Here is a 25,095-nt window from a genome sequence, read left to right as displayed (position 1 = left end):
GAGGAGGGGGCAGGTAGCCCCTTTTATAGTGGGCAGGCCTACCTGCCTGTTGCCAGGTAACTGTGGGGAGGAGCGTACCTGGCCGCTGTCAGGTAACTGTGGAGGTGAAGTTTAGACAGAATACTAACATTTCCACATTTTGGTTTAATTAAAAAAGAAAAATTAGAAAGAGGTGATGGCGAAGCAGGAATAGGGTTGTCGTGAAATCTGGCTACTTCCTTCTGGCATTGGGGGCGACGTGTCTCTAGGGGGAACCTAGAAGAATGGATATGGGAGATGTTTGTCTGGTCTTAGGAGAGCTGGCTGTTTTCTGTCGTCCAGGGTCTGTGGAGCCTTCTGAGGATAGGCCAGAAGGAACAGGTCCAGTAGAAGCAGCCGTGTGTGTGGCAGGAGATGGAGCATCTGGAGGAAGTTGCTTCTCTGGAGCTGTTCTGGATGTACCTGGACTTGACAAGATGTAGGAAATAAGATTATTAAGAACACTTGGAGAAAGAAAAAAATTTTTTAAAAGATGCATATTTGAAACCCAGAGGGATCCTACCCTTTGTTATAGGTAGTGAGTGGGACCTTTACTTATCTGGATTGTATCTATTTGGTCCATGAGAGGTAGATTTGAGTGGGTTTCCTGTAGCAAAGTTTACAAAACAGATAACAGCATGAGTTAACAACACGAGCAGTCTCTAAGATGAACCTTTGTTGGGTTGTATAGTGGAATATTTTAGAGTTAAGCAAGTTTGTAGGAACTCAGATGATTTAGGACAGTGGGATAGTAAGAGGAGGAACTATGGAGCATTTAACTGATGGCAACTGAGTTTAGGTAATGAAGTAACAGATAATGTCTGTGAAAGCTTAGCTGTCAGTGTAGTCAGAAGTCTGATAAAGAGTAAACAACAATCTACCAGTTATATATTATTCTTAAAAAATGACAGAGTCCACTAGCCAACAGTTCCCATGGTTTCCATAGTCTCTTGGGTGAAGTCAGTTTGTCTTCCAAGCACAGAAAAAAGCCCTGCATTCAGAAAACGCAGGGCTTTTTTCTGTGGAATGGATACACGTGATATGAGAAATGACTTACCTTGATTGAGCCAAGTCATTTGACTCCGGGTGTCCCATTCCGTTTGTCCACATACAATCCAGGCTGTATGTTCTCAGAGTCCGGTGTCCGAGTCTTCTGAAACCATCTTGAGTAACTTGTTAGAGGCTTTGGGCATTCTGTCGGCCATAAACTTAAAATATACTGTTAGCAGACTTCTGACAAGATTGAGAGCCATAAGGATTGGTTGTAACTGAATAAAAATCTATCAAAACGGGTTAGGAAAGAGTCTTAAGTAACTTTGGCGGGTTGCATAGGAAGAGAAAAGCATATTTTTGTATTAGCACAGAAACATTTGGCTAAGAAAGCTGGATAGTATGGCTGGCAGTTTAGAGATGTGAGCCAAAGGTGTCACGGGAGGGTCAGGTCTGCGAGTGGCAGTGACAGGGCGGGACTTCCTGCTAGCACCCGGAAGTCACTGCCCAGTGACTCTGGTGGCTGCAGTTAGGAAAAGTAAGCATGTCCCGTATCACCGCAACGTTAGTTTTTGTGGTGGAAGGCACTAACACTTTACAGGTCCCCGGGCAGCAGGATGTAAGGGGAAGACCCAGAGCAGAGCTAAAAACCACAGAGGGAAGGGAGCAGGCAAACCATCAGACTGGCCGCAGAGGCGAAAGGGGAGGGAGCGAGCCGGGTGTTGAACCCACTGGCTTTCCAGGCAACTGGAACTGAGTGTGTCCAGGTGGCCACAAGTGATGAAGGAGGCGAAGGGGAAAGGGTGTGAAAGGCTTTCCCTTAGAAGAGACACGCTGGGGACTAAGGTCGGAGTCGGTGTTCCTGAGAGAAAACAGTCTGTCCAGGCCTGGCCTGGGGTACTCAGCAGCAAGAAACTGTCTCAAGAGGAGAGGGGAAGTGTCCCATCCAAGGGGAGCAATCATAACGAGGTTCAGGGAAAGACAGGGTTTGCTTCTAGCTCAAGAAATCTTCCCTGGGACCATGTGGACTCTGGCCAGTGGGGGACAGGGAAGCTTACCAGTTCTAGCCTAGGCTACTGAGTGTGGAACCTGCAGACATCCGCTAGGATCACAGCAATTCCCCCATTTTGGTTTAATTAATTAAAAAGGAAAGATTAGAAAGAGGTGTGGGGTAGAACCTTGGGTGAGGAGCAGGTAGAACACATGGAAAGGGGTATAGGGAATTTCTTTCTAGTTATCAGACTGCTGGCAGTATGTCTGTGGGTACGGACGAAGACAACGTGCCTATTAGGTGACCGTGGCTATTACCAACTTATCATTTGGCATCCCAAAAGAAAAAACTGGCAACGAAAATCAGGCTCAGGCCAGATAATCAGGTCATCACGAGAATATCTGGGGGCCTCAGTGGGGCTCCTGGAGCCTGCCAGAAAGTAGCTCTCACCCACCCGGTACCAGGGTTTCTAGCAGCTGAGCTTAGAGGAAGCTGGGAGCTACCTTCGAGGGAAAAACCACCCAACGGGCCAATGTCCTAAGTGACAGATCAGCTAGAGGCCAGTCAGGTGTACTGGGGCAAAAAAGCCAACCCTGTAGTCCAGGAAGCAGTGGCTAGACGCTAACCGGGAGTTCAGGGTCCCTCACACGGACCAGAAACTCCCTACTGATTAAAAGCCCGTGTGTGCATAAGAGCTTTTACAGTCTGGTATCTGGAATGTGGAACCGGGGACCTGCACATCTGTTTGGCTATCTAACCCATGCGGTAGAGCACCGAGTGTGGAAGTGGTGGGCCACAGCAGCACAGCTCGCGTGCTGGAAGTTTGGCGAGTCTCAGCGGGCACGGTGGTGAAAATGACGGGCGGCACAGAGGTGTAGCTGCTGCTGCTGCTGCTGTTTCGTGGCGGTGTGCCTGCTGGGTTGGCAAGGTTTCAGTGGCAGGAATGGCAGACCACATGGGCCTCCATCTCAGTGGCAGCAGTGCCGAGAGCCACACAAGCCGCACGGTGCCCAGGGAAGTCAGTTCAGCCGGCCGATGCACCAAATGTAATATTCTCATGCTCAGCTTGGACAGATCACAGCAGACCAGACAGTTCCACGAGGGGGAGTTTATTAAGAGAGAGAGAGAGAGAGAGAGAGAGAGAGAGAGAGAGAGAGAAGGCAGGAGGACAGGAGTAGGGGCCGGCCATGACCACGTGGAGAGAGGGGAAAGGGAAGGGGGAAGGGAGAGGGGACAGCGAACCTGCTGGCGGGGTCAAGGGGAATGAGAGGAACAAGAGAGTGAGGAGGGGGCAGGCAGCCCCTTTTATAGTGGGCAGGGCTACCTGCCTGTTGCCAGGTAACTGTGGGGCGGAGCATACCTGGCCGCTGTCAGGTAACTGTGGAGGTGGAGTTTAGACAGAATACTAAGAGTGGGCCTCTTGGGTTAAGGGTCTGAGAACAGGATGAGGGGCCACCCCTGGGGAGTGGCATGAAACAGTTGGAACATTTTCCTACGTTTCTGGCTTTTCTTCTTCTTCTCTTTCTTCTTCTTGTTCTTTTTCTCCTTCTCCTTCTCCTCCTCCTCCTCCTCCTCCTCCTCCTCCTTCTCCTTCTTCTTTTTCTTCTTCTTTCTCCTCTTCCTCCTCTTCTTGTTCCTCCTCCTTTTCCTCCTCTTCCTCTTCATCCCTCTCCTCTTCTTCCTCCTCTTCTTCCTCCTCCTTCTCTTCCTTGCCCTCTTCCTCCTCTTCCTCCTCCTCCTCTTCCTCCTCCTTCATTTTCTGAATGTTAGGGAAATACAAGGTTGGCAGTGGTGGGGGCTGATTTCTACAGGGTTTCTCTCCAGGCTCCTGGAAGCAGAATGTGGGGCCATACCCCTCACCTCACAGCTCGCTCTGGTGACACCTGGGCTGCAGGAGGGCACAACCTCCCATGACCTCCCCTTCCCTACCTTGCCCGTGCTCCAACCTCCAGCATCCCTGCCTTAGCTGTGGACTCAGGCCTGAGGGCTCTGTCCTTTACCACAGGCTAGGCTCCCAGTGTCCCTTCTAGCCCTCTTCTTTCCCCTGTGATTCACTGTCTTCTCTCTCTGTTTCCTTCCTTTCTCCCTGTGCGGCTCTCCCTCTGGCTCCTCCTTGTCCTTTGACTGACGGGTTCCTTGGACAGAACTTGGTAAGTGAGGGCAGAGAGGCCTGGGGGTGGGGAGCACCACAGAGAACCTTCCTCTGCCCTAGCAGGCACAGTCCAGACACTCCCAGCTCCTCAGGCCTCAGCGCTGTGGTCAAGAGGCTAGGGTTCACAGGAGACAGCTATTGCTGTCGCCTGTTTAGAACTGTCATGCTCCATTGCCTTTGCTATTAGTGTCCTTTCGGGCATTTAATTGGTCCCCTCCAGCTGATGGGATGGATCCTACCAGAGAGACCTTAAAATTCTGCAATCCAAGAGGCTCAGAGTAGCACTGTCTGTACAGCAGTTTCCTGGAAGCTAGGCTGGGCTGGGGGCTCTGGAGTGCCCTCCCAACCTGCTGTGACCCCAGAATAGGCCAAACAGGGCTGAGAGTGCTTAGCCTCCAGATACTGTTCACAATCTCTATTCCAGAGACAGGAGAGTTGTCCCTGGCTCTGAGAACAGATCAGCATAAGTGCCTCACCTTGCTAGTCCAGTGAGATGCTCCAAGGCCCGCCCCAGTGGGGTCCGGTGCCTGATCCCTGGCTTCTGTAGCAACTCAGAATCCCTGCCCTGGTGAAAGGGACAGAGTCAGGTCTGCATGGAAAGACTTATGGGGCCAGAGATGCCTGGTGGGATCCTCTCACCATGAAGATCTAGCAGAAGGGAGTTCCCCAAAATCTCAGTTTCATGATAATGCTGTAGCCCTATGTTCAACCACAAGCGGCCTGTCTATTCGGGTGGAGCATCAGACAGATGGGTTACATAGGAACCAGAAACTCATCTCAGGTCAGTGATCACTAAACATTATAGTCAGGGCCAGACAGACACACCTGATGGGGTACACTCCCCATGGAGAGGAGTTCCCTAGGAAGAAGGAAGGGCCAGCCAGACTCAGTCAGCGAGTTCTACTTCCTCTTCACTTCAGTCTTGGCTCTGCTCCCCTGAGCTGAGATCACGTGATCATGAGCCCTGCCTCCACTCCTATGAGCCTCCTTGCCTAGTATGCATAAGGACCTAAGGGAAAAGTGAGTGAGGTAAAATACTGAGGTAGGAGAAAAGTCTGCACACTGAACCCCAGAACAACAGACTAGTGTGGCTGATGCAGCAGCCCCAATGCGGATCTCTGGGGTGTGAGGCACACAGTAGTGTTCTTTGTTTGCTAGATTCCTCGGTCACCCCCATGTCATGCATAGCAGCCCAGCGCTCTCCTTAACACATTTTTCCTGTCCTCTTCAGTCCCAGCCCACCGTAGCCACCTCATTTATTTATTTTTTTCTTTCTCTACTTCCCGGTTCTCAACTCTCCCTTCATCTCCCCTGGGTCTTTTATTTTTATTATTATTTTTTTTAATTTTACATTTACTTGTTTAGTCAGTGATGGAGAGGCCTGTAGGTGTCACGACATGCATGTGGAAATCAGAGGACAATATGTTGGAATCACTTCTCGTCGACTATGTGGGTCCCGGGGATTGAACTCATGTCTTTGGGCTTGGTAGCAAACCCATTTACTGTGTGAGCATTGAGCCATCTCTTCAGCACTCCCTACAGGTTTTAATCCTGGCAGATTCCTCTCCTTCTTTGGCATCCCTTAGTGGAGAAAGGACCGGGAGGTAGGAAATGAACCAGACATGGAGAGGGACACAAGATGACAGAAGGAGCCAGAGGAGGCTCATTGGGCCTTAGAGGTGGAGACAGAGCTGACCAGCAGGCAGGAAGACCCTCCCTAGCTCATTCCGCCTCCATGGCACCGCAAAGCCAAGTGAGGTTGCTGAGGTCACCCTCCAGCATCCTCTACCTCTCCAGCCTGGCTCCACCCCTTGACCTTCTGCACCCTTTGCAAATGGCTTCTTTGCTCTCACGCAGGGTCTGAACAGCATGTTTGAGGTGTACCTGGTGGGCAACAACTCCCACCACTTCATCATCTCCCCAACCTCCGTCCAAGGGAAAGCGGACATCCGCATCCGAGTGGCAATCCCGCTGGACTACGAGACCGTGGACAGATACGACTTTGATGTAAGCTTCCTTCAGCATCTCCTGGGGCCATCTGGGGAGGTGGAAGGGAAGGCTGAAGAGGGTACAATAGCAGGGGCTAAATTCTCAAGGAAAGTAAGGCTATGCCTTTGGAAGAAAATCACCATCTCTGGTGTCCCTGCGACCCACCCTGGCCAGCACAGTCCAGCCCCCAGAACTACTCCTTACCTGAAGAAGGGCCTGTGAAGGGGCTCAGAGAACAGAGATGGCATCAGCCTTGACTCTAGCAGACGCTCATGGTTAGAACCAGCCAAGGCACAGAGAGGTCTCCTGGGAGACAGTGAAAGCTCCAGAGATACATGGGGGCTCACACACCTCTACTCTGCATCTCCAGCTCTTTGCCAACGAGAGCGTACCCGACCACGTGGGCTACGCCAAGGTGAAGATTACGCTCATCAATGAAAATGACAACCGGCCCATCTTCAGCCAGCCCCTCTACAATGTCAGCCTGTATGAGAACATCACCGTGGGGACCTCCGTGCTGACAGTCCTGGTAAGTCTCCATGTCCACGGGGGCCATAAGCTCTTGAATATCCCCAGGGACACTCAGCATCTGGGTATCAGAACGTGTTGGTTGGTGAATGATGGTATCCAGACTCTTCTTGGAACAGGGAGAATGGACCAGCCATTGGAGCAATAAAATGGAGAAGGATGCTTCCCTTTTCTTTATTTTCCCTAAAAGGCATGCATCCCAGATGGTCCGGGAGACCTAGAAACCCCGTGTAATCAATGGACTGAGTATTGAGCCATCTCTGAAGAGAATGACCCTCCCGGTCTCTGAGTACGGCAGCTCCTTGAAGCTGCCTAGGAAGCCTCTGATACCTTTGACCTTTGACAAGCCCCCATCCTCACCTGAGTTTACTGTGTGTATGCCAGTCAAGACTCTTGACTGCAAGAGGCAGAAACTCTTATATAGTTCAAATGAGAAAGTATCGGCTCATGTAACTTGACATTACAGGTGAGTTCAGGCATGGCTGTATCCAGGTGTTCATGTAAACAATAATCTGTCATTAGTAGCCCCAGCTTAGCTTTTTTTTTTTTTGTGAGTGCCTGAGGTGGTCACAATAACTCCAGATTTCTTGCCAGCTTATCAATGCTAGTGGAAGAAAAAAAATTTTTTCCATAACCCAACCAGTCCCCTAAAACTGACCTCACTCAACATGTTCATCCTGGCACCAACTGTCATGATTCTGACACGCCAGCTCTGGGTCACACTTTCCTTAGCAGAGCTAGCCCTTCGAGGTTGGTTCTATTTGGATTATATGGGCTGACGATGTAAAAGGGGCATCCATTATAAAGTTGAATAGGCCACCGAGCAGATCAATACGGTAGGAGCTGCTATATAAGTCCAGGGTCCGACCCATCACAGGCAGTCAATAAATGTTAGGTTACCACATCCCTCTCCCTATGCATGAGAGACCCACAAAGGCTTTGCTGCCATTTCTTGCTCCAAGCTGCTGTAGCCTGCCATAGCGGGCCCCCCACCCTGAAGTGTGTTTACTCTGCAGACAGATGGTCTGGAGCAACATTGCACCCCCAGGCCTTTCCATCTGACAGTTATTAATATTTCAAACAGATGTTTAGCTAGTCAGGCCGTCAGATGGAAACCATGAGCCTGCTGTGGCTGTTCTCCGAATCCACTGCTTCCCAGCCCAGGGCTGCCCCAGTCTTTACTGCAGTGCCTGAGCAATCTATCACCCATCGCCTTGGGCTCCTGGGCCCTCCCCAACCTCCTAGGTCCAACCCAACAAGATGTACAAAAGACTCCAGCCTCCTGGGCTCTAGTACGTGTCTCACACATACCATGGAATGTCAAGGGGAAGGGTGCCAAACAGTCTGTGATAAAACCAGGCAGGAGACAGTGGCCATGTGCATAGGTCAAGGACCATGTGACAGAGAATTCTCGAGTGTGATCCAGGCCGGGTGGTAGAAGGGCACTCGTTCCTGGAGTCCTGGCTGGGAGCAGAATTCTGTTTGTATTCGACATGCTTGTAGATGAACGTTTCTCAACTTGTCTAGTGCTGTGACCCTTTAATTCAGTTCTTCACGTTGTGGTGACCCCCAACCATGAAATTCCTCTGTTGCTGCTTCCTAACTAATTTTGCTACCATTACAAATCCTAATGTAAACATCTGATATGCAGGATCTCTAGTCTGCGACCTCTGTGGAAGGGTCATTTGATGTCCACGGGGGTCTGGCCCCCCAGGTTGAGAACCTCTGCTGTAGATGGTGGAAGTGTTTGGAACACCGTAGGCCTGAGATTAAGGCAGGAGCCGAGCAGTCTGTCAGTCTCTGGTGACCATGAGTTAAGCCCTTCAAGCTAATATTCCCAGAGCGTCAATAGGCCCGAGCCTGCTACAGACCTACCTAACTCTGCCTCTAGTCCCGCTCGCTCTCCTCCCTGCCTTTCTTGGTCTTTGCACGTGGCTGTCAGAAATGGCCGTCCGCTGCCTTCCCGCGTCCCCACCCCAGCCCCACCGCCCCGATTCCAGGACTGTGGAACCGCGAAGCTGTGGAGCTTTTAGACATGGTGCTAAGCTGTGGATCTCAGTCTCAGACTTTTGCTGAGGGCGGCTCTGTCCCTGTCCCTCTAAGCTTGTCTTCATGTCCTCTCTAAATCTGAAAAATGGGTACGACGGACCCAAAGTTGTAGAGATGGAAGTTACAAGTGTAGCCATGGGTGGCTCCCACAACAGTCAGCTCTCTGTCACCCCTAGGTGTTACCCAGCTCTGGGCAGGTAGCAGGTTTTCTGACCACAGCCCCGCCTCCACCCTCACATTCAAGCTCCACCCTTATCTTGGCCACGCCCCTTTAGACCTTGGCCACGCCCCTTTAGCTCTGCCGACCTCCCAAGGGGCCACCATTACAGCTGCTTGCTCAGAGACCATAAAATTCCTTCTCCCTGACCTTTTCCATGGTGTTATTAAAATGTTTCATGGGCAGTTGTGTCAGGAAAAAAATTATAAAGGAAAAGGAAGATGTTTTAATTCGCACCACAGGCTGAAGGGAGCCTGCTGCAAGGCGTTTGCCCAGCCCCCACCCTGCCACCTGTGCTGGGGAAGCCATGGCATGGCAATAGCCAGGGGAAGCTAGCTGTGGCCACCAGTCTGGGGATCCTAGATGGACCAGTGGAGCCCAGCCTCTCATTTCTCTGCTGGCTGGGCTTCTGGAGCCCTGTTTAAAGGTCTACAGTGCTCTCCACTATGTTAGAGAGCAGGGACCCGGAGGTCAGAGTATGACCTTGAGCCCCGTTCTGGTTGCTTGCTTGGGTCTGCCCTTAGGAATGTTTCCTGGGGCTGCTGCCAAAGCACTTGTGCTGGGGATGGGGATGATGGGGATGCCTGGGTGGGATGGCCTCTGAGGACCAAGTCCTGTGTTCTTTAGGATGGATATGGGGCACCTGACCTTGATTACGGTCAAGGACTTCTTCTCTGAGAAAGAGGCACTAAAGTAGACATTACCAGATAACCAAGGAGAAGGGGGGACATTCTGGAGAGGGAAACCAGACCGGCATGTGCACAGGGCCTGTGGTGAGGGGTGTGGTGTGCAGGGGGCCAGAGCCCTCAAATGTCTCTCTTCCTTGCAAATTGGCATTTACTCCAGGAAGCCCACTGGACTGGCGTTCAGGTAGTGTGGCCAAATCGCTTCCGTGCCCTTGCTGGTTCTCTGTGGGTGGCATTTGACTAACTGGGAGGGTCACTGTAACCCTGTGCAGAGTAGAGTAGCTCCCAGCTACAGGCAGGCTCCTGTCTCACTCTGTCTTCCAGTACACTCAGATGAGGCTACTTTGATCTCTGGGCCGTAAGTCATCCAGGAGGACCTAGACTCCTGCTTTCCGGTCACAGGCCACTTTCTTTGGGACTCTGCTACCTTTCCTACACAGTGAGAAAGAAGTGCCACCTTGGTCACCAGTATGATGCCAGGGCGTGAATGGTACAGGATGTACACATAGCATTTTATATTATGGTTGGCTTATCTGCCACTCCGGGAGCTGAGGGCAAGCATTAGGTTTTCTGTGATAGACTTGGTAGTGACAAGCTGTGAGACCTCAATTTCTTCCTCTGAGTCCTGGGGATGCTTCCTGCTGAGGAGGGCGGTCCCAAAGGTGCATGGAGAGCTTCCTGTGGACGCTCAGCTCATTCAGGAGAGCTCCTGGTCATACCAGTGTTCTCAACAGAGTCTCCCCACAGCAGAGGACCCCACTAGGTGTCTCCCTTAGCGTCCTGCCCCTGGCCCTGCACCTGCCCCTGCCCCTGCCCCTGCCCCTGCCCCTGCCCCTGCCCCAGCAATGCGGTCACTGAGCCTCTAGAGGCCTCAGTGACATGCAAGGAAGGTTTTCTGTTCCATTTCACTCAGCCCCAGAGGCAGGGGTAGCTCCCTGGCTATAAGCTACACCTCCCACCCTCCCAAAGCCCATCCCACCCACTGCCTCTGGGGCCTCTCATCTGCTCTGTCCCTCTCTCTCCAGCCTCTGGTCTGGAAGCTTGGGGAAGAAGCCCATGATGACCTAGACTTCCTGAGCCCAGAACTAACCACATTCTCCCCAGTCAAGCTGGCCTTTCCACGCTGTCTGTCAACACAGAGTCCCTATACTCTTTGTCTTCTCTGCCTCCTCCTCCTCCTCCTCCTCTTCCTCCTCCTTCTCTTCCTTCTCCTTTTTCTACTCCTCCTCTTCCTTGCCTTCTTCCTTCTCTTCCTCCTTCTGCTCCTCCTCTTCTTCCTCCTCACAGATACCCAAAGAAAAGGGGAAATCATATCATTGCCCCAGGCTGTCCTCCATGGAGGCCAACTTCTATGCTGTACAGTCAAGCTCTGAGGATAGACTTCTAATATAGCGGGCCTCTCCTATCAGCTGCAAGGCCTGGCCCCCAGCTCTGTGAATGCCAGCACCCAAGCCTGCAGGGTCAGGGACTCCCTGCCCCTGGCCACTCCTTCTGTCGAGCCTAAGCAATTGAACTTAGAGCCAAGACAGGGAATCTGAGGAGGCCATCCCTTGCCTCTACTTCAGGTGGTGCTCCCTCAAACTCACCCCAGGTCCTTCCCATCCCTCTGTTCCCAGGAAGAGGACACATTCCTCCATAGCCTCAGTGGGGGACCTTCTAGAACTATATCAACTACTGCAGGAGGATGCTGGCTAAGAACAAAGCTCTGAGACTGGAGACCTAGGTTCCTGTCCTAGCTTTGCTGATGGCTGAGCCTGACCCCATGTAGGTGCTTCACTGTGTCCTGGTCCCACAGACTCCATAATGTGATGTGGGGGTGATGGACTAATAATCATCTCATAGTTAACAGACAGGGCTGGAGAGATGGCTCAGGGGTTAAGAGCACTGGCCGCTCTTCCAGAGGTCCTGAGTTCAATTCCCAGCACCCACATGGTGGCTCACAACCGTCTGTAACTCAAGGGTATACAACATCTTTTGGTGGCCCTATGGGTATGAGGCATGCATGCGTGCAGGAAAACACCCCTACACATAAAAGTAAATAATTTTAAACAAGAGACAGAACAGCTCAAGCATGGAGTGCCTTGGGTGGGTGACAGCTTTGATTGTCATCCCCAGCTGCCCACACAGCTAGAAAGCACTGGCTGCCACACTTTGGGTCTCCAGAGCTCTCCATGTCCCTCCTTCATGTCCTTTGACTCTCCAGCCTCCAGGTCTCCTCCTTTTGCACACGGAGCTCTTGCCTATATCAGGCACAGGAGCCCAACACACAGCCTCAAGGCGCCAAACACAGTCGAGGCTTGAAGAGCCAGGGGGACAGGACGAGATTCTTGGAAGAGCAGAGAGCGGGTGCTGCAGGGTGCGTGGGGCTTGTGCAGGTGCTCAGGGACCTGGTCTTCAAACGTCCCTGCACTGCCTTAACCTGAAATTCTCCCTGCTGTTTGAACAGGGCCCTTCAGCTCCTGCTGGGCTGGCCCTGCATATCAAGGAGTTTGTCCTGTCTACTGGAGTTGTCTGATTTCCCACTTAAAAGAAACTCAGGAGGGGGCTGGAGAGATGGCTCAGAGGTTAAGAGCAGTCATGGTCTTCCAGCGATCCTGAGTTCAATTCCCAGCAACCACATGGTGGCTCACAACCATCTATAACAGGATCTGGTGCCCTCTTCTGGCAGACAGGTGTACATACAGGCAGAGCACTGTATACATAATAAATCTTAAGAAAAGCTACTCAGGAGCTCTCCACAGTTCTTGCTAACACTCAGTTCCTGCCTGCTGTGCACATGGCTACTCCCTCTGTTCACACGAAGCTTTTCTCTGGGCCGATTGCCATATTGGAAATCATGATCATATCCTTAAATCTTGTGGATTCTGTGGTCAGAGATACCGAGACTCCCCAGGGCTGGTAATCCATCAGCAGGGCCAGGAGGGATCACCTCCACAGGACTCTCCTGGAGAAACAGGACATCCTAGCTGCCCCTAGACCAGGGGTTCTCCACCTGGATCACAACCTCTTTGAGGGTTGAACAACCTTTTCAGAGAAGTCTCCTAAAACCATCCACATCTCAGATATTTACATTATGATGTATGATTCATGACAGTAGCAAAATTACAACCATGAAGTAGCAATGAAAATAATTTTATAGTTGGGGGTCACCACAATATGGAGCACTGTGTCAAAGGGCCTCAATGTCAATATGAGGCATTAGGAAGGTTGAGAACCCCTGCCCTAGACACTCGCTGGCAGCTGAGTTTAAGCACTCTGGACCTGGGTTGGCATTCAATGCCCCAGCAAACCAGGCCCTGGCTATCGCCCCCTCACCTGCTCTCCTGCATCCCAATCCCTCTGTCCTCCCTCAGATCCTCAGCCTTTCCTGTCCCAGTATCTGCTGCACCTTCCCTCAGTTTATCAATCCCCTTGACTGTAAGAGCCAGCCCACTATGCCCACCTCCAATAGGAAGCCCTCCAGCACACACCCATCTCTCCTTCCATGCTCCCTCCCCCTCCCCCAGGCCCTCTCCTGCTCCTCAACGGGCTTCTTCTCAGGGACCTACACATACAGTAGCTGTGAGTCCTGCGTAAGTGGATGAAGGATCTAAGGAAACTTGTTGGGGGCGTGTGGCAGGAGAACGAGTGGCCAAAGGCCTTATGGGGAAACTGAGGCACAAAGCTGGTAAACTGTTACCCTAGGTTACTCAGTCAGTCAATGGTTTTTTTTTTTTTTTTTTTTTTCAAGTGTGAATGCTTTTCTGGGCTGGATGAGTCAGGACTGGATCATCCAGTCTTTATCTGGGCTGGATGATCCCATGAGTCAGGAACTGACCTTCTATGTGACCCTAGGCCAGTCTTATCCCCTGTCTAGAACTTGACTTTGGTTCAGCCCAAAATAGAGAGTCATCCTGACATCTTCTGAGGATTCTTCTCAGGGCAGGGAGGGCTTCAAAGAGGCAGGCTGAAGGCCAGGAACCAAGGCTAGAGGACAGAGGTGGAGGCAGGCAGGGTAGAAGGTGAGCTGTCAGCTACAGGAGAGCATGGTGAGAATTGAGGGGGACCTTTCTGCTGCCTGGATGGGGAGCGAGGGTCACCTTTCCTCCTGCATAATCCCCTCCCCCAGCTCACCTGGGATCTGGGCTTTACCTGTCAATCAAACCCACCTTGGTGCCGCCCTCCCTCAACTGACCAGGGACCTTCATGGAGAAAGGGGCCCCTGGGGCCCACATGCAGGGCAGCAAGCACGCCTCCCTTTTCCCAGCAGGCTCCCAGGGCAGGCTGCTGCCTCCGTGGGTTCTGGACTCATGCTCTATGCCATGACAGACCAGGGTTCCTACCTTATCAGCATCTCCTCAGGGTCACAGTCCAGGGTCTGCAGTGAGCAAGTGATCCCAGAGCTGACCCAGTGTCCTAGTGTCTGTCTGAGGTGTCCACCAGCTGTCCCAGGCTTTCTAGAACAGCCCAGCTCCCTGCTCCTGATGGCTTTCATTCAACTTGATTCTACCATGGCATACAACTGCCAGCAGAAGTCACAGTATGAATTATGAGTCAGGGAGTCTGCTTGCTCAGCCCAATGGGTAGGCCCATCTGGATAGTTTACCAAATCCCACAAAAGATAGGGGGTCAACCTTGGGAAGACAGCCCTGCTATGGTAACTTAGAATCCCTCCCGCCCCCTACTCCTCATCAGCCCTTCCCACAGGCTCCTTCCCCGTTCTCCTCCCCCACCCCTCCCCCACCCTTTACCACTGCCCACCCCTCCCCCCACCCTTTACCACTGGCATCTTAATTGACCTCCTCGTTCTGGAAGCCCTAGAGACCTGAGACTCCAGCTGTGCTTAAACAGAACAAAATCTCTTCCAATTTCCCCACCATTTAAAAGAAAATTGAATTCTTTATCTGCAGCCTGGGGAGGGAGAGAAGGGGGGAGAGGAGGAGGGAAGGTGAAAAGACCAGGAAATAGCAGGTCACTGGCCCAGCTCCCAAGCTGACCTAGAAGCCTGTGTGGACACACGGGTCCCTCCATTTGAAGGATGCCTAAGGCTGTCCCTCGGGACCTCTTTAGTGGGCACTTGGTTCATGTCCTGTTAGAGTTTGTGTGTTGGAATATGTGTGTGTGTGGCGGGGGGAGGACTGAGCCTCATAGGCTGAGCTGCTGAAAGTGATTGACAGGTCGGAGTTCCTCTAGCTGTCAGGCCTCAGTGCTTCCGGGGCCTGTGTTTATCTTCTTCATCTAAATATCAATCCTAAAACCAAAATAGGATGGAGTTCCAAGTTAAGACAAGGTGCTCAGGAGAGTTCTGAGCAGGGAGGCTGCTGGGATTGCTGGAGAAGAGGAAGTGAGGAAAGATGCCACTGGGACTTCCAGCTCGTGGGCTGCTTTAGGGTATAAAGCCATGATCCCCTACCTCTGCCCTTGAAGTGCGCCGGCCTGGCTGATGCTGGTTCTGGGAGAATCAGCCTTTCATTCAGCACATCGATTTTTACCGAATTGCTGCTGGGCTCTGCAGAGCTGTACAGCTTCTGTCACAGGTGTCCCCAGAACCCAGCAGCCTCAGTGTGAGGAGATGCTGATGGCCTCCTGTCTCTGCCTCGATGTTAAAGCCAAAGGATACTCAGTAGCATCCTGGGTGGTTGGATCTCAGGAGTTGAGGGACGCTTGGGTGCTTCAACTCGTCTATATGATGGTAGAGAAGACCCGTTCCAGGAAAGCCGGTAGCTCACCAGAGCAGCCAGCTCCAGAGAAGCTGAGGCAAGGGTCGAATCCTACTTGTGTCGACCCTAAGTCCTCCACCCCACTTCCTAATCAGCGTCATTGTAGGTCCTGAGTTCTGTAAAAGTAGAGCTACCCATGGGTGACCTTGAGCAGTCCCTCACCAGGGACCTTGGTATCCTCTTCCAGAAAACGAAAGGACTCAGCTGAGTGCTCTCTAAGCCTCTCACACTGGTGTGTGATCACCTGCCCCCAGACGGTCCCCTCCTGCACCTAGAGTTTCAACCCAGAAGTCACCCTTCCGTAGGCTGGCCTCTGATTGTTCCTTGCTCAGGCAATTGTACTAAGAACACTGGAGCAAAGAAAATAGACCCCGTGGGCAAAGGGACAGAGGATGGCTAGACACGTGGCCAGGACTGGAGCAAGTTCGTAAATACTGCAAACCAAAGGCCTGTGCCAAGGAGCTCTGGGCTGGGAGCTGGGAAGGTTCCCAGGCTAGGTAGGGGAGGAGACTGAAATACTAGGTAAGGAGACAACGGGGCCTCAGATGAATCCGGCTAGACAGCGGCTCGAAGAACGGCTCTCTCACTCTCTCGTAGACTGAGGGAGAAGTGGGGCTGGGGGCGAGGCTCAGAGTTGACTGACCCAGCTGTGTAGCTGTGGGAGGGGCAGGAGCCATACTTCTGCAAGCATGGCTCGAAGTCCTTTAGGTGCTGACTTACCTAGTGATTTCCAGGCTTTGGTGTGTTTTGTTTTGTTTTGTTTTGTTTTGCTTTGCTTTGGAGACAGGATCTTACCATATAACCCTGGCTGGCCTAGAACTCACTGTGTACACCAGGCTGGCTTGAATTTACAATGTGTCTGCCTCTGCCTCCCATTGGAGGCATATGCCCCACGGGGCCATTTAATTTCCTGATCCCAGGACATGTCTACATGTTCTGATGCCCCAGTATTTTCTATTCTATGTTACTGTGCATAATTTTTTTAAAAAATGTACACATTAGAATCTAGTGTCTACCCGTTTTGGCTTCCCTGGACCTCACTGGATGAGGAAGAACTGGAGGAGGGGTACACATTTAATCTAGGAGTGTCCAATCTACAGCCCGTGAGTTGCAGAAGCATGCATGTACTTCCGCTGCATGAGATTACAACATGATGTTTTCATCTATGAAATCCATGCCTGAGAAACACACAATCACATTACAGAGGAAAAAATCACACATATACACAAAAATAATTTTTCATCATGTTTTTAAAAATGTTATGGTTTTCTGTTGGACCACACATGCAGCCTCTGGGCCATCAGTCGGGCACACCTACACTAGACTGATTTTATGAGCAGCTACTGGGGGCTGGCCCTAGTGTACCATGTAAGTGCATACCTCTGCTGTATGATGGTGGTAGTGGTGACAGATTTTCATCCAGTCTTTGGCCACCAGCTTTATCCTGGTCCTGCTACTGCTGAGCTGTGACATTGAATGGTTTTTGCCTTGAACCAGCAATGGTCAGTATAGCTGGCAGCAGCAGAAACACCCCCACCCCCGTCCCAACAATTGCTTATACCATACTGAGGTGTGTTTGTCTCCCATATAAATGCAGTTCAGCGGTGAGGAGCTTCGGGTGGCGGCTCGTCCACGCACTCTCCTTCCTCCTCCACAAAGCGCCTTCCCTGCTCATCATATCCCTACTGAGGGCAAAACAAGCCTCCTTGTTTTTATAGAGATGGACACTGACCAGATCTCAGCCGTGGATGGTGGTGTGAGCTTATGTCTCTAGGGTATGGATAGCCTTCCCTTAAGAAATAGCAAAGATTCTTTGAGGAGATTGGACCTCTCTCCCTGTGAACCTGCCAAAACCTATGGCTAGCCTGGGGAAATGGCTCAATTGTGCTTCTTTTGGGGGTACAGAAACCTGGGGTTCAATTCCTAGAACTGGGGGCGGGGGGGCTGGTATAGTGGATGTGGTTATAAGCCTAGCCTTGGGTGGGGTTGGGGCATGGGGAAACAGAGATTGACAGATAACTTAGGCTTACTGGCCAGCCAGCCCAGCCTTCTTGCGTTCCAGGTCAGTGGGAGACCGTCTCAAAACCCAAAGTGGCAAGCCCCCACCCCCACTGCCACCTCCTCCTTCCACCAAAGAATGACAGTTGGGGTTGACCTCTCTGGCCCCATGTACATGTATGTACACACACACACACACACACACACACACATCTCTAATGGGGCCACAAGATGGCTGTCACCTTTTATAACAGATTACCGGCTTCCCAGCAGAACTCAGAATCAGAGCTTCTGCCTACCAGCTGTCTTCCCACCAGCAGAGAGCCCAGACTGGACAGAAGTACCCCATGGGCTCCCAATGTGCGCACAAAGTCCTTACAACCTAGAAGTGGAAGATTGGGGTCCTGGACCGGTTGAATGATGAGGGACACTTTGTAAGCCTCAACCCCCTCTCTCAGCATCTGCAGAACGAGGATGCTGTTGAGCCCTCTGTCTTCTAGGCTGGTTTAGAGGACTGGACTTCTCCAGTCTTTGAGGTTAATCTGACAGCTAGCTGGGAAGGGGATGGGGGCGGGGGCCGGGGTGGGGGAGAGAGAGGAGATGCTGAAAGGTCATGAGTCTGGGGCAGGACTGTTTCTTGGTCCCTAACAGGTACAATATGCTATCCCTGAGCAGCCCTGGGTTTAAAAACCCAGAAGAGTAAAGGGCTGGGAGCTACAGATCCCTGCTAAGCTCAGATCTGGAGTGATACACAGTCCCAGCCATGAACTCTGACCTTAATTTCTCATGTTGTGTGGGACTGTAAAATCCATTAGGGCTCGGCAGTTGGAGTGATGGAGATGTCAGGCAGTCGGGTGGGTATCTAATCTATCAGATGTGAGGTTTGCCATTCAGTGAGCCAACAAGAGAATGTAGAATCGATATGTTCATTAGCAACGACATGTGTTAACCCAATCAGCACCCACCAATGACAGCAGGCACGGGGCATGTCACCCATGCGTCAAATCACCTGATGGTCAGTCCCCTTCCCCCAACATCCAGGTACCCCCTGTAGCTTCCCACTTGTCTAAAAGGCTGCCTGTCACCTGGATAGCCCACAGAGGTGGGGGCATGGGGTGGATGATTCAGGGAGGGGACCCAGTGGGCTAGCTGTAGCCCTGGGTAGGCTGCTCCTCCAGGGGGTTGATTGGACTGTCTTTTCTCTTCCATCCCATCTCCTGGCACATGCTGGCCCTCTTAACTAAGCCTCAGATGTGTGTCTGTCCCCACATCTCTCCTCTACCATGTAAGCCCAGCTTGATAACGGCCATAGAGAGGTCCAAGTCTTTCTGATTACAGATGTCTCACACTGCCCAGCCAGCCCCCCTCCCATGTCCCCAGGAAAATGGCTTTTCTGTGTCCAGTTTGCTTTGCTTGGTGATCAGATATGATTGAGGAAAAAAAAAGTCACTCAATCGTATTTTCTAAGGGCATGAGAGAAAAGAGTCTGTGAAAGGGCTGAAAGAGGGCTTTCCTCCTCTTCTTCTTCCTCCTCTTCCTCCTCCTCCTCATCTTCCCCTTCCTCCTAATTTTCCTTTTCCTTCTCCTCTTCCTCATCCTCTTCTTCCTCATCATCTTCCTCCTCCTGCTTTTCCCTCTCTTCCTCTACTTCCTCTTCCTTCTCTTCCTCCTCTCCCTCTTCTTCCTGTACTTCCTCCTCCTCCCTCCTCCTCTTCCTCCTCTCCCTCCTCTTCTTCCTTCTACTTTCTCCTCCTCCTTTTCCTCCTCCTCTTCCTCATCTTCTTCTTCCTCATCATCTTCCTCTTCCTGCTTTCCCCCTCTTCCTCTACTTCCTCCTCCTCCTCTTCTTCTTCCTCTACTTCCTTTTCCTCTCCTTCCTCTTCCTCCTCTTCCTCTTCTTCCTCTACTTCCTCTTCCTCCTCCTCTCCCTCCTCCTCTTCCTCTTCTTCTACTTCCTCTTCCTCTTCTTCCTCTTCTTCCTCTTCCTCTTCTTCCTCCTTTACCATGTGTATGTGAAAGCCAGACAAATCAGGGCTCAGCTCTTGGTCTTCCTGGTCCTTGATTGTAGAATGCCAAGCCACTTGTAGCTGTGGGACCTGAGAAAACAGCAAGCATGCTGCCATATTCCATCCAGCCTAAGGACTCTGCCTAGGTCAACCTCCCTCAGAAGCCACCGGAAACAATGGTGGTGGGCAGGCAGCTTGCTGGGAAGTGCCATCTACTGGAGCCCTGGGTGGATGGGCACAATCCAGCTGGGAGATTCGAGTATGGATGCCAAGCCCCACCCCAGCCTGGGCCAGGAGACAAGAGTGTTGACCCATAGAAAGTGAGAGTAGCTTCCGAAGAGGTGGCTTCCCCTGTCATTCTTGCAGCCTCTTCTAAACAAAAGCCCACAGTACACAAGTTCTCAGATAAAGTGGTACCCAGGGCCCAAAGATGAGCTTAGAGCCATTGTTAGTAGCTCTGTGGCTTCTGGTGCTATCAGGCACTTAGGAGATGCCTAAGTAGACACCCACGGATGCCCATGGACACGTAGGAAGGGCCCCAGTGTCCTCCTCTGAGAAGGGTCCATGAGTGCTCTTCTTGGATGCTATACTGTTGACCCAAAGTGCTGGTTCCAGGCCCTGTGATAGTGATGTCGCCAGTAGTGTGGTATGCAGGAAGGTGTCCTGGAGCTGCCCCTTAGCAAGACTGTTGCCCCCCCCCCATCTAGGGACATGGAGGCTCATTGAGTGGTCTTGAGTCACAACAGGAGTTGGGTCTTATCTCAGGGAATTTGTATCTGGTGTCCAGTCCTGAGGGTCCTGTTTGGCCCCTGGCTCCACCTGAGTAGCTCTGGAGCCCAACTCTGCTGCCAAATGATTGCATCCTCATCTGTGGCCTTCAGTAGGCAGGTCTCAGGAAGTATCTGGCCTTCCTCCTTAGCTCCTGTCAAAGCATGGGATGAACAGGGCAAGCCTTCCTGAAGGCTCCTGGGAGGAGACTCTTCTAGCCTCTAGAGACAGGCAACTCTAACCTCTGCCTCTATCTGCATAGGTCCTTCTCACCCCTTCCAAGTGTACCTTGCCATGACACTTGTCATTGGATTTAAATCCCAGCCAGATAATCCACTATGACCTCATTCTTAGCTTAGTTACACCTGTCAAAGCCATTTTACAAAAGCTGCATACCTTTGGGATGAGGATGTGGACACGTCTGGAGGGGCAATCGTCTGACAAATTCCATCACCTTCAGATGTGACTTATAGATAACAAAAGGGACAATTGGATAAGAGGACGTAGGGGCAGGCCGTGTGACCTAGAAGCTTTTCCTATCTTTTCCCTGTGCCCTAGCCCCACCCACCGTCCATCTCACCCCAACCCCGCCTTGCACCATCTATCCCAGGACCATGGCCTCTTCTACTGGGCTCACATGGTCCACCTGGAATGACCCCTTCCCTCCTGCGGGGCCTTCTCTCCCTGTTCCTCATCACACCATCCTCAGACTCCTAACCTCCTGCCACAGGGGGTCCGTTCTGTGTGGGGAATGTACCGCCATTGGTAGTAGAAGCATGGTGAAGAGACCAGGCTGCCTCTGGCACTCCCAAGAGTCCTTGCTTGTCCTGTGTGGTTGGTCACCATGCAGGTTCATATTGAACCTTGACTGGGAAGGCTGACTTGCCAGTCCAGCGAGGCCAGAACCGTAGACATCCCAGACAGGGCTAGAAAAATCCCCTTCCTGATACCGTGAGGGGAACTGGGGCACAAGACAGAGAGTGACTTCTCGGAGTCACATGGCCAGTTCAAGACAGGCTCTCTAGCAAACCCGAGTTCAAATTCTGACTCTGACACTGCGGTCCACTGACTTTAACAAGTCACTTCGTCTCCCTGGGGGCCTTAGCAACTCACCTGGAAGACAGACGTGATAATGAGGAGAAAATGACAAACCGACTCACTTGAGTGTGCCTAATGCATAAACAAGCAGCCATCTATTGCCTTAAAGCTGTCATCACCGAGACTGTCTTAAAAAGGAGGCAAATTTGGGAAATGGCGTGTACTTGTCTTGCAAAAGTGAAGGCCTAAGTTGGAATCCCTTGCACCCACACAAAAAGTGGGTAACGCTCCTGAAGAACAACACTCAAGGTTGCCCTCCATCCTCCACATGCACGCACACTCATGCACACATGTGCACACGCATGCACACATGTGTACCCCACACAAAACGCAGAGTCTCTTTGTTTCTGCCCAGCCTGCTACCTCTTGTAATGTACTTGGTAAACCTATTTCCTTTCTTACACACACACACACACACACACACACACACACACACACGAACATGAAATTCCTTATGCAAACCTTTTGTCCACCCCATCAGAGAATCTCAGCAGTGCTGTGTGACTTCAATGCCTTGCTTAATCCCTCTGAAGCTTGCTTGCTTCACCCCTAAAGTGGGGACCATGTTAGGGGCAGAGTCAAAATGTCAGCACATCTGCATCTCTCACAACAGTGCTGGACCACTAAGGACTGAGCAGGAGGGAACGCAGTTCTGGCGGCCTCCAGCTGGCTGCCTCCAGAAGAGGTTTTTCACCTCAGACCCCTTATCTTACTGCTTCTCATAAAGGTTGACGTCAAGTTGTTAAAAGACAATGTTGTGCATGGCACCAGGCTCACATTCTTGGCTGTCCCTCTGCCTTGGAGACCCCTCCCACCACCACTGAACGAGAGTCCCTGGGGACCGCCAGGCAGTTGGCATACTCGGCTCCCGTCCCCCCTGACAGCCTTTGACACGGCGTAATTGCTTCCCCACGACAACTCCTTTAAGTTCAGAGCCGGATTTGCTCCCCATCAATTTTTATTTCCAGATTTTAAAATAAAGGGAAATAAAGCAAGTCACTCTGGTACCCAGGGGCAGCGACAGACATGTCGGACCAATCCCTCCCCACCCCTGCCAACCACCCTTCCTGCCTATGGGACGGGCATGGTGATAATCCAGCAGGGTGGGCGCCATGTCTCCCCTCACCTTGGCCCAGCTTCTGCTGTGCAGTCCCGGAATCAGCAAGGCTGGGCTGAGGATGTTCGCACACAGAGAAGCTCAGAGAGTGTGCTGAGGGCAGGATAGGGAGGCGAGGGATGGAGCTTGGCAGAGTGTGTACCTGGCTCACCCAAAGCCCTGGATTCGGTCCCCAGTACCACAGGCACCAAATAGATGCATGAGCATCAGAAGTTCAAGGTCACCCTTGGCTACTTAGCAAATCTGAGGCCAGTCTGGGATACATGAGATTACTCTTTAAAAAAACAAAAACTACCAATGTTAGCTCCATTAGAGAGTTGTCCTCTTGTGCCAGACACAGCAGAAAACACCCTCTGTGAATTGTGTTCATCAACCCCCACCACAGCCTTGTGAGATGGCAACTGCTATTGTCCCCATTTCACATATAAGGAAACTGAGGCTCAGGGTAGATTATTGTCCATATTTCACAGATGAAGAAACTAAGGCTCAGGGTAGATATGACAGTATACTGAGAGCTAGGGATTCTCCCTCTCACCTCCCTTTTCCTATCCTCCTATGATGTCTTCATCCTTCTCCTTCTTCCCTCTCCTCCTCCTGTTACTTCACCCCCCCATTGTCAATCTTTCCTCCTGAGAAACCCATTTGCTCAGCATCTGAGACTCTAGGCTTGCCTCTGCTAGGTAGGGCCTTCCAAGTCACCACCTATAAACACTTTTTTCTCAGCTGAGTCTGGCAAGGCCTCAAGGACCAGGTGCTCCCTGGATCCTAGAAGGCCCTAGGGAGCTAGGAAGACTCAGAACACGTACCAGCAAGTCAGACCTTCCCACCACATGTTGTCTGCCCACCTCAGTCTGGGCCACACTAAACCTCTCTCAGCTTCTATCCCAGGAACCTTTGCTCTCCCAGATAGCCAGAGCGAACTCGACAGAGGCAGTTTGTAGATGGTGAGGAGGCCAGGAAAGAACCCTCCTAACAGAGGATGTTGCTGGTCCCAGGTTAATGATCCAGGACCAAGCCACACCTGGGAGGAGCCTGAGGACTGAGTGACAGGTAGAGGTCACAAGGTTGGGTGGCAGGTGATCTGCTGGTAGGAAGTAACCCAGAAGTGGGCAGATGGCTCTGGTACTGGGGCAGCACGCGGACCCCAGCCCAGGTCACACTCAGGTTTGTAGCTGGGCGCTTTGGGTAGAGTACAGATTGTGCCACTCTGAAGTGGTATCTTCATGATGGTGGTTAGCCACAAGTCCTTGTTAGATGAGATAACCTTTGTGCCAGCATCATCCTGTACTCCAGGGACAAGCGCTTTCCTCACCCGGAACATCAGAGAGCCCAGAGGGGACCGCAGATATACTAGAACGCTGATTCCACTGCACCACTGAAAGCCGCTCTAGGAAGACGCCAGGAGAGAGGTGCCGAAGCTTGTAGCCTTCAGTGCCATGATCATAATGTGGGCAAGGGTGATGGAGCAATAGCTGGCCATCTCAGGTCCCCACTGGGCACAGGGAGAGAAGCCCCCCTTTCCCTTCCTCTGCAGCTCCCAGCAATCCTGCACACCTTTCCCTGTTTTCCCATTTGGTTCATGCTCTCCAACTGGGGGGTTCTGAGCTTCCAGCTCCAGCATCTTCAGTAACTTTCCTTGCTCCAGACCTTCCATAGGCTCAGAAAGCCCAGACGAAGGCACCAGAGATGTCCTTAAGTATGTACATCTCTTTCCCCTTCACCCACAACCCGTTATCTCCCCTGTAATCTGTGGTCCCCCCGCCCCGGCTCCTTCGCTCTCTGGACCACCCACCGTTTGATCACTCAGGGTCCTAATACCATCAGTGGCTCTTCTTCCGTGGATATGGCCACCCCCCAGAAGACCGTATCACTCAGAGCAACAGCATCCTGCCACACAGAGCTCTGCCCACAGTATGGCTACTGTGGCCCCACCTTCAACCACACTCCATCTGAGTTGGAGAAGAAATTTCCCGGTGTGCTATGCATCGCCACAGAAGCATGGAGAGCCGGGCTGTCTCCTGGCTATAACCTTCCACCCACATCCTTTGTGGGAGGGGGAAAAGCACACAGAAAACTCCGTGCTCTTTGGTCCTGCCAACGGAGCCTCTCCCATCCATACCAGCCTCTCTAGTCCCACATCCTACATGTGGGTGATGGGGAAAGTTTCTCGGCAGAGCCCAACATTCTCACTTGTTTGCAGAGCTGCTCCAAGGGGCCTGGGTGATGATGAATGTGTGAAGTATTACCGCGCAGCACCAGGGCTCGCTGGACCTGTTTAAAAATGCATTCTGGCATGTAAATTTCTGCTCCATCAATCCTTATGACATGTCAAACATTGCTATTGTTTCCTGAACAAATTGTGCCCGGCGCCCTTCTCTGCAGATCTGTGCATGGGAGCAGAACCGCACTCGACACCTGCTAGCTTCCTAGGACCCAGCGCTGCCTGCAAGGTAGCCTAGCAGCTGGGCTTGCCATGCTTCAGAGCTGAGGTTTCTGTACGTGCATGCGGGGAGTCTGGATGTGCACGCGTGACTCGAGTGCAGGTGTTGGATGAGGACTGACTGCGTGTGCGCCGACAGGCATGCTGGGAGAGAGGACCTCAGGGGCTGATGGGAACTCTTCAGATGAAGGAGGAGTGTGTGTGTGATCTACATGGCTCAGGGTTAGTAACCTGGGAGCTCTCTGCCTGCCTGAGCCAGAGAGAAAAATAGAGACTCTGGAAGTATCCACAAGGAGAAGCCAGGATACCAGGAAAGAGGATCTGTTTGAGACTCAGAGAGAAAGGGCCT

At 51.9% G+C, this 25,095-nt stretch overlaps 1 protein-coding gene across 1 annotated transcript in view; it reads left to right on the top strand.

Moving 5' to 3' along the window:
• Positions 1-25,095, top strand: part of Cdh23 (cadherin related 23) — a 349,164-nt gene that overhangs the window by 180,775 nt on the left and 143,294 nt on the right. Inside the window, 3 exon segments of the mRNA XM_028776789.1 lie at positions 4,144-4,149; positions 6,009-6,158; positions 6,511-6,669. Of these exon segments, the coding sequence (XP_028632622.1) occupies positions 4,144-4,149; positions 6,009-6,158; positions 6,511-6,669 (315 nt within the window).

The sequence above is a fragment of the Grammomys surdaster genome, unplaced genomic scaffold, assembly GCF_004785775.1.
Source record: "Grammomys surdaster isolate TR1022 unplaced genomic scaffold, NIH_TR_1.0 273, whole genome shotgun sequence".
Classification (NCBI taxonomy): Eukaryota; Metazoa; Chordata; class Mammalia; order Rodentia; family Muridae; genus Grammomys; species Grammomys surdaster.
Note: the sequence above shows the minus strand (reverse complement) of the source record. Positions and strands in the feature narration are given on the sequence as shown.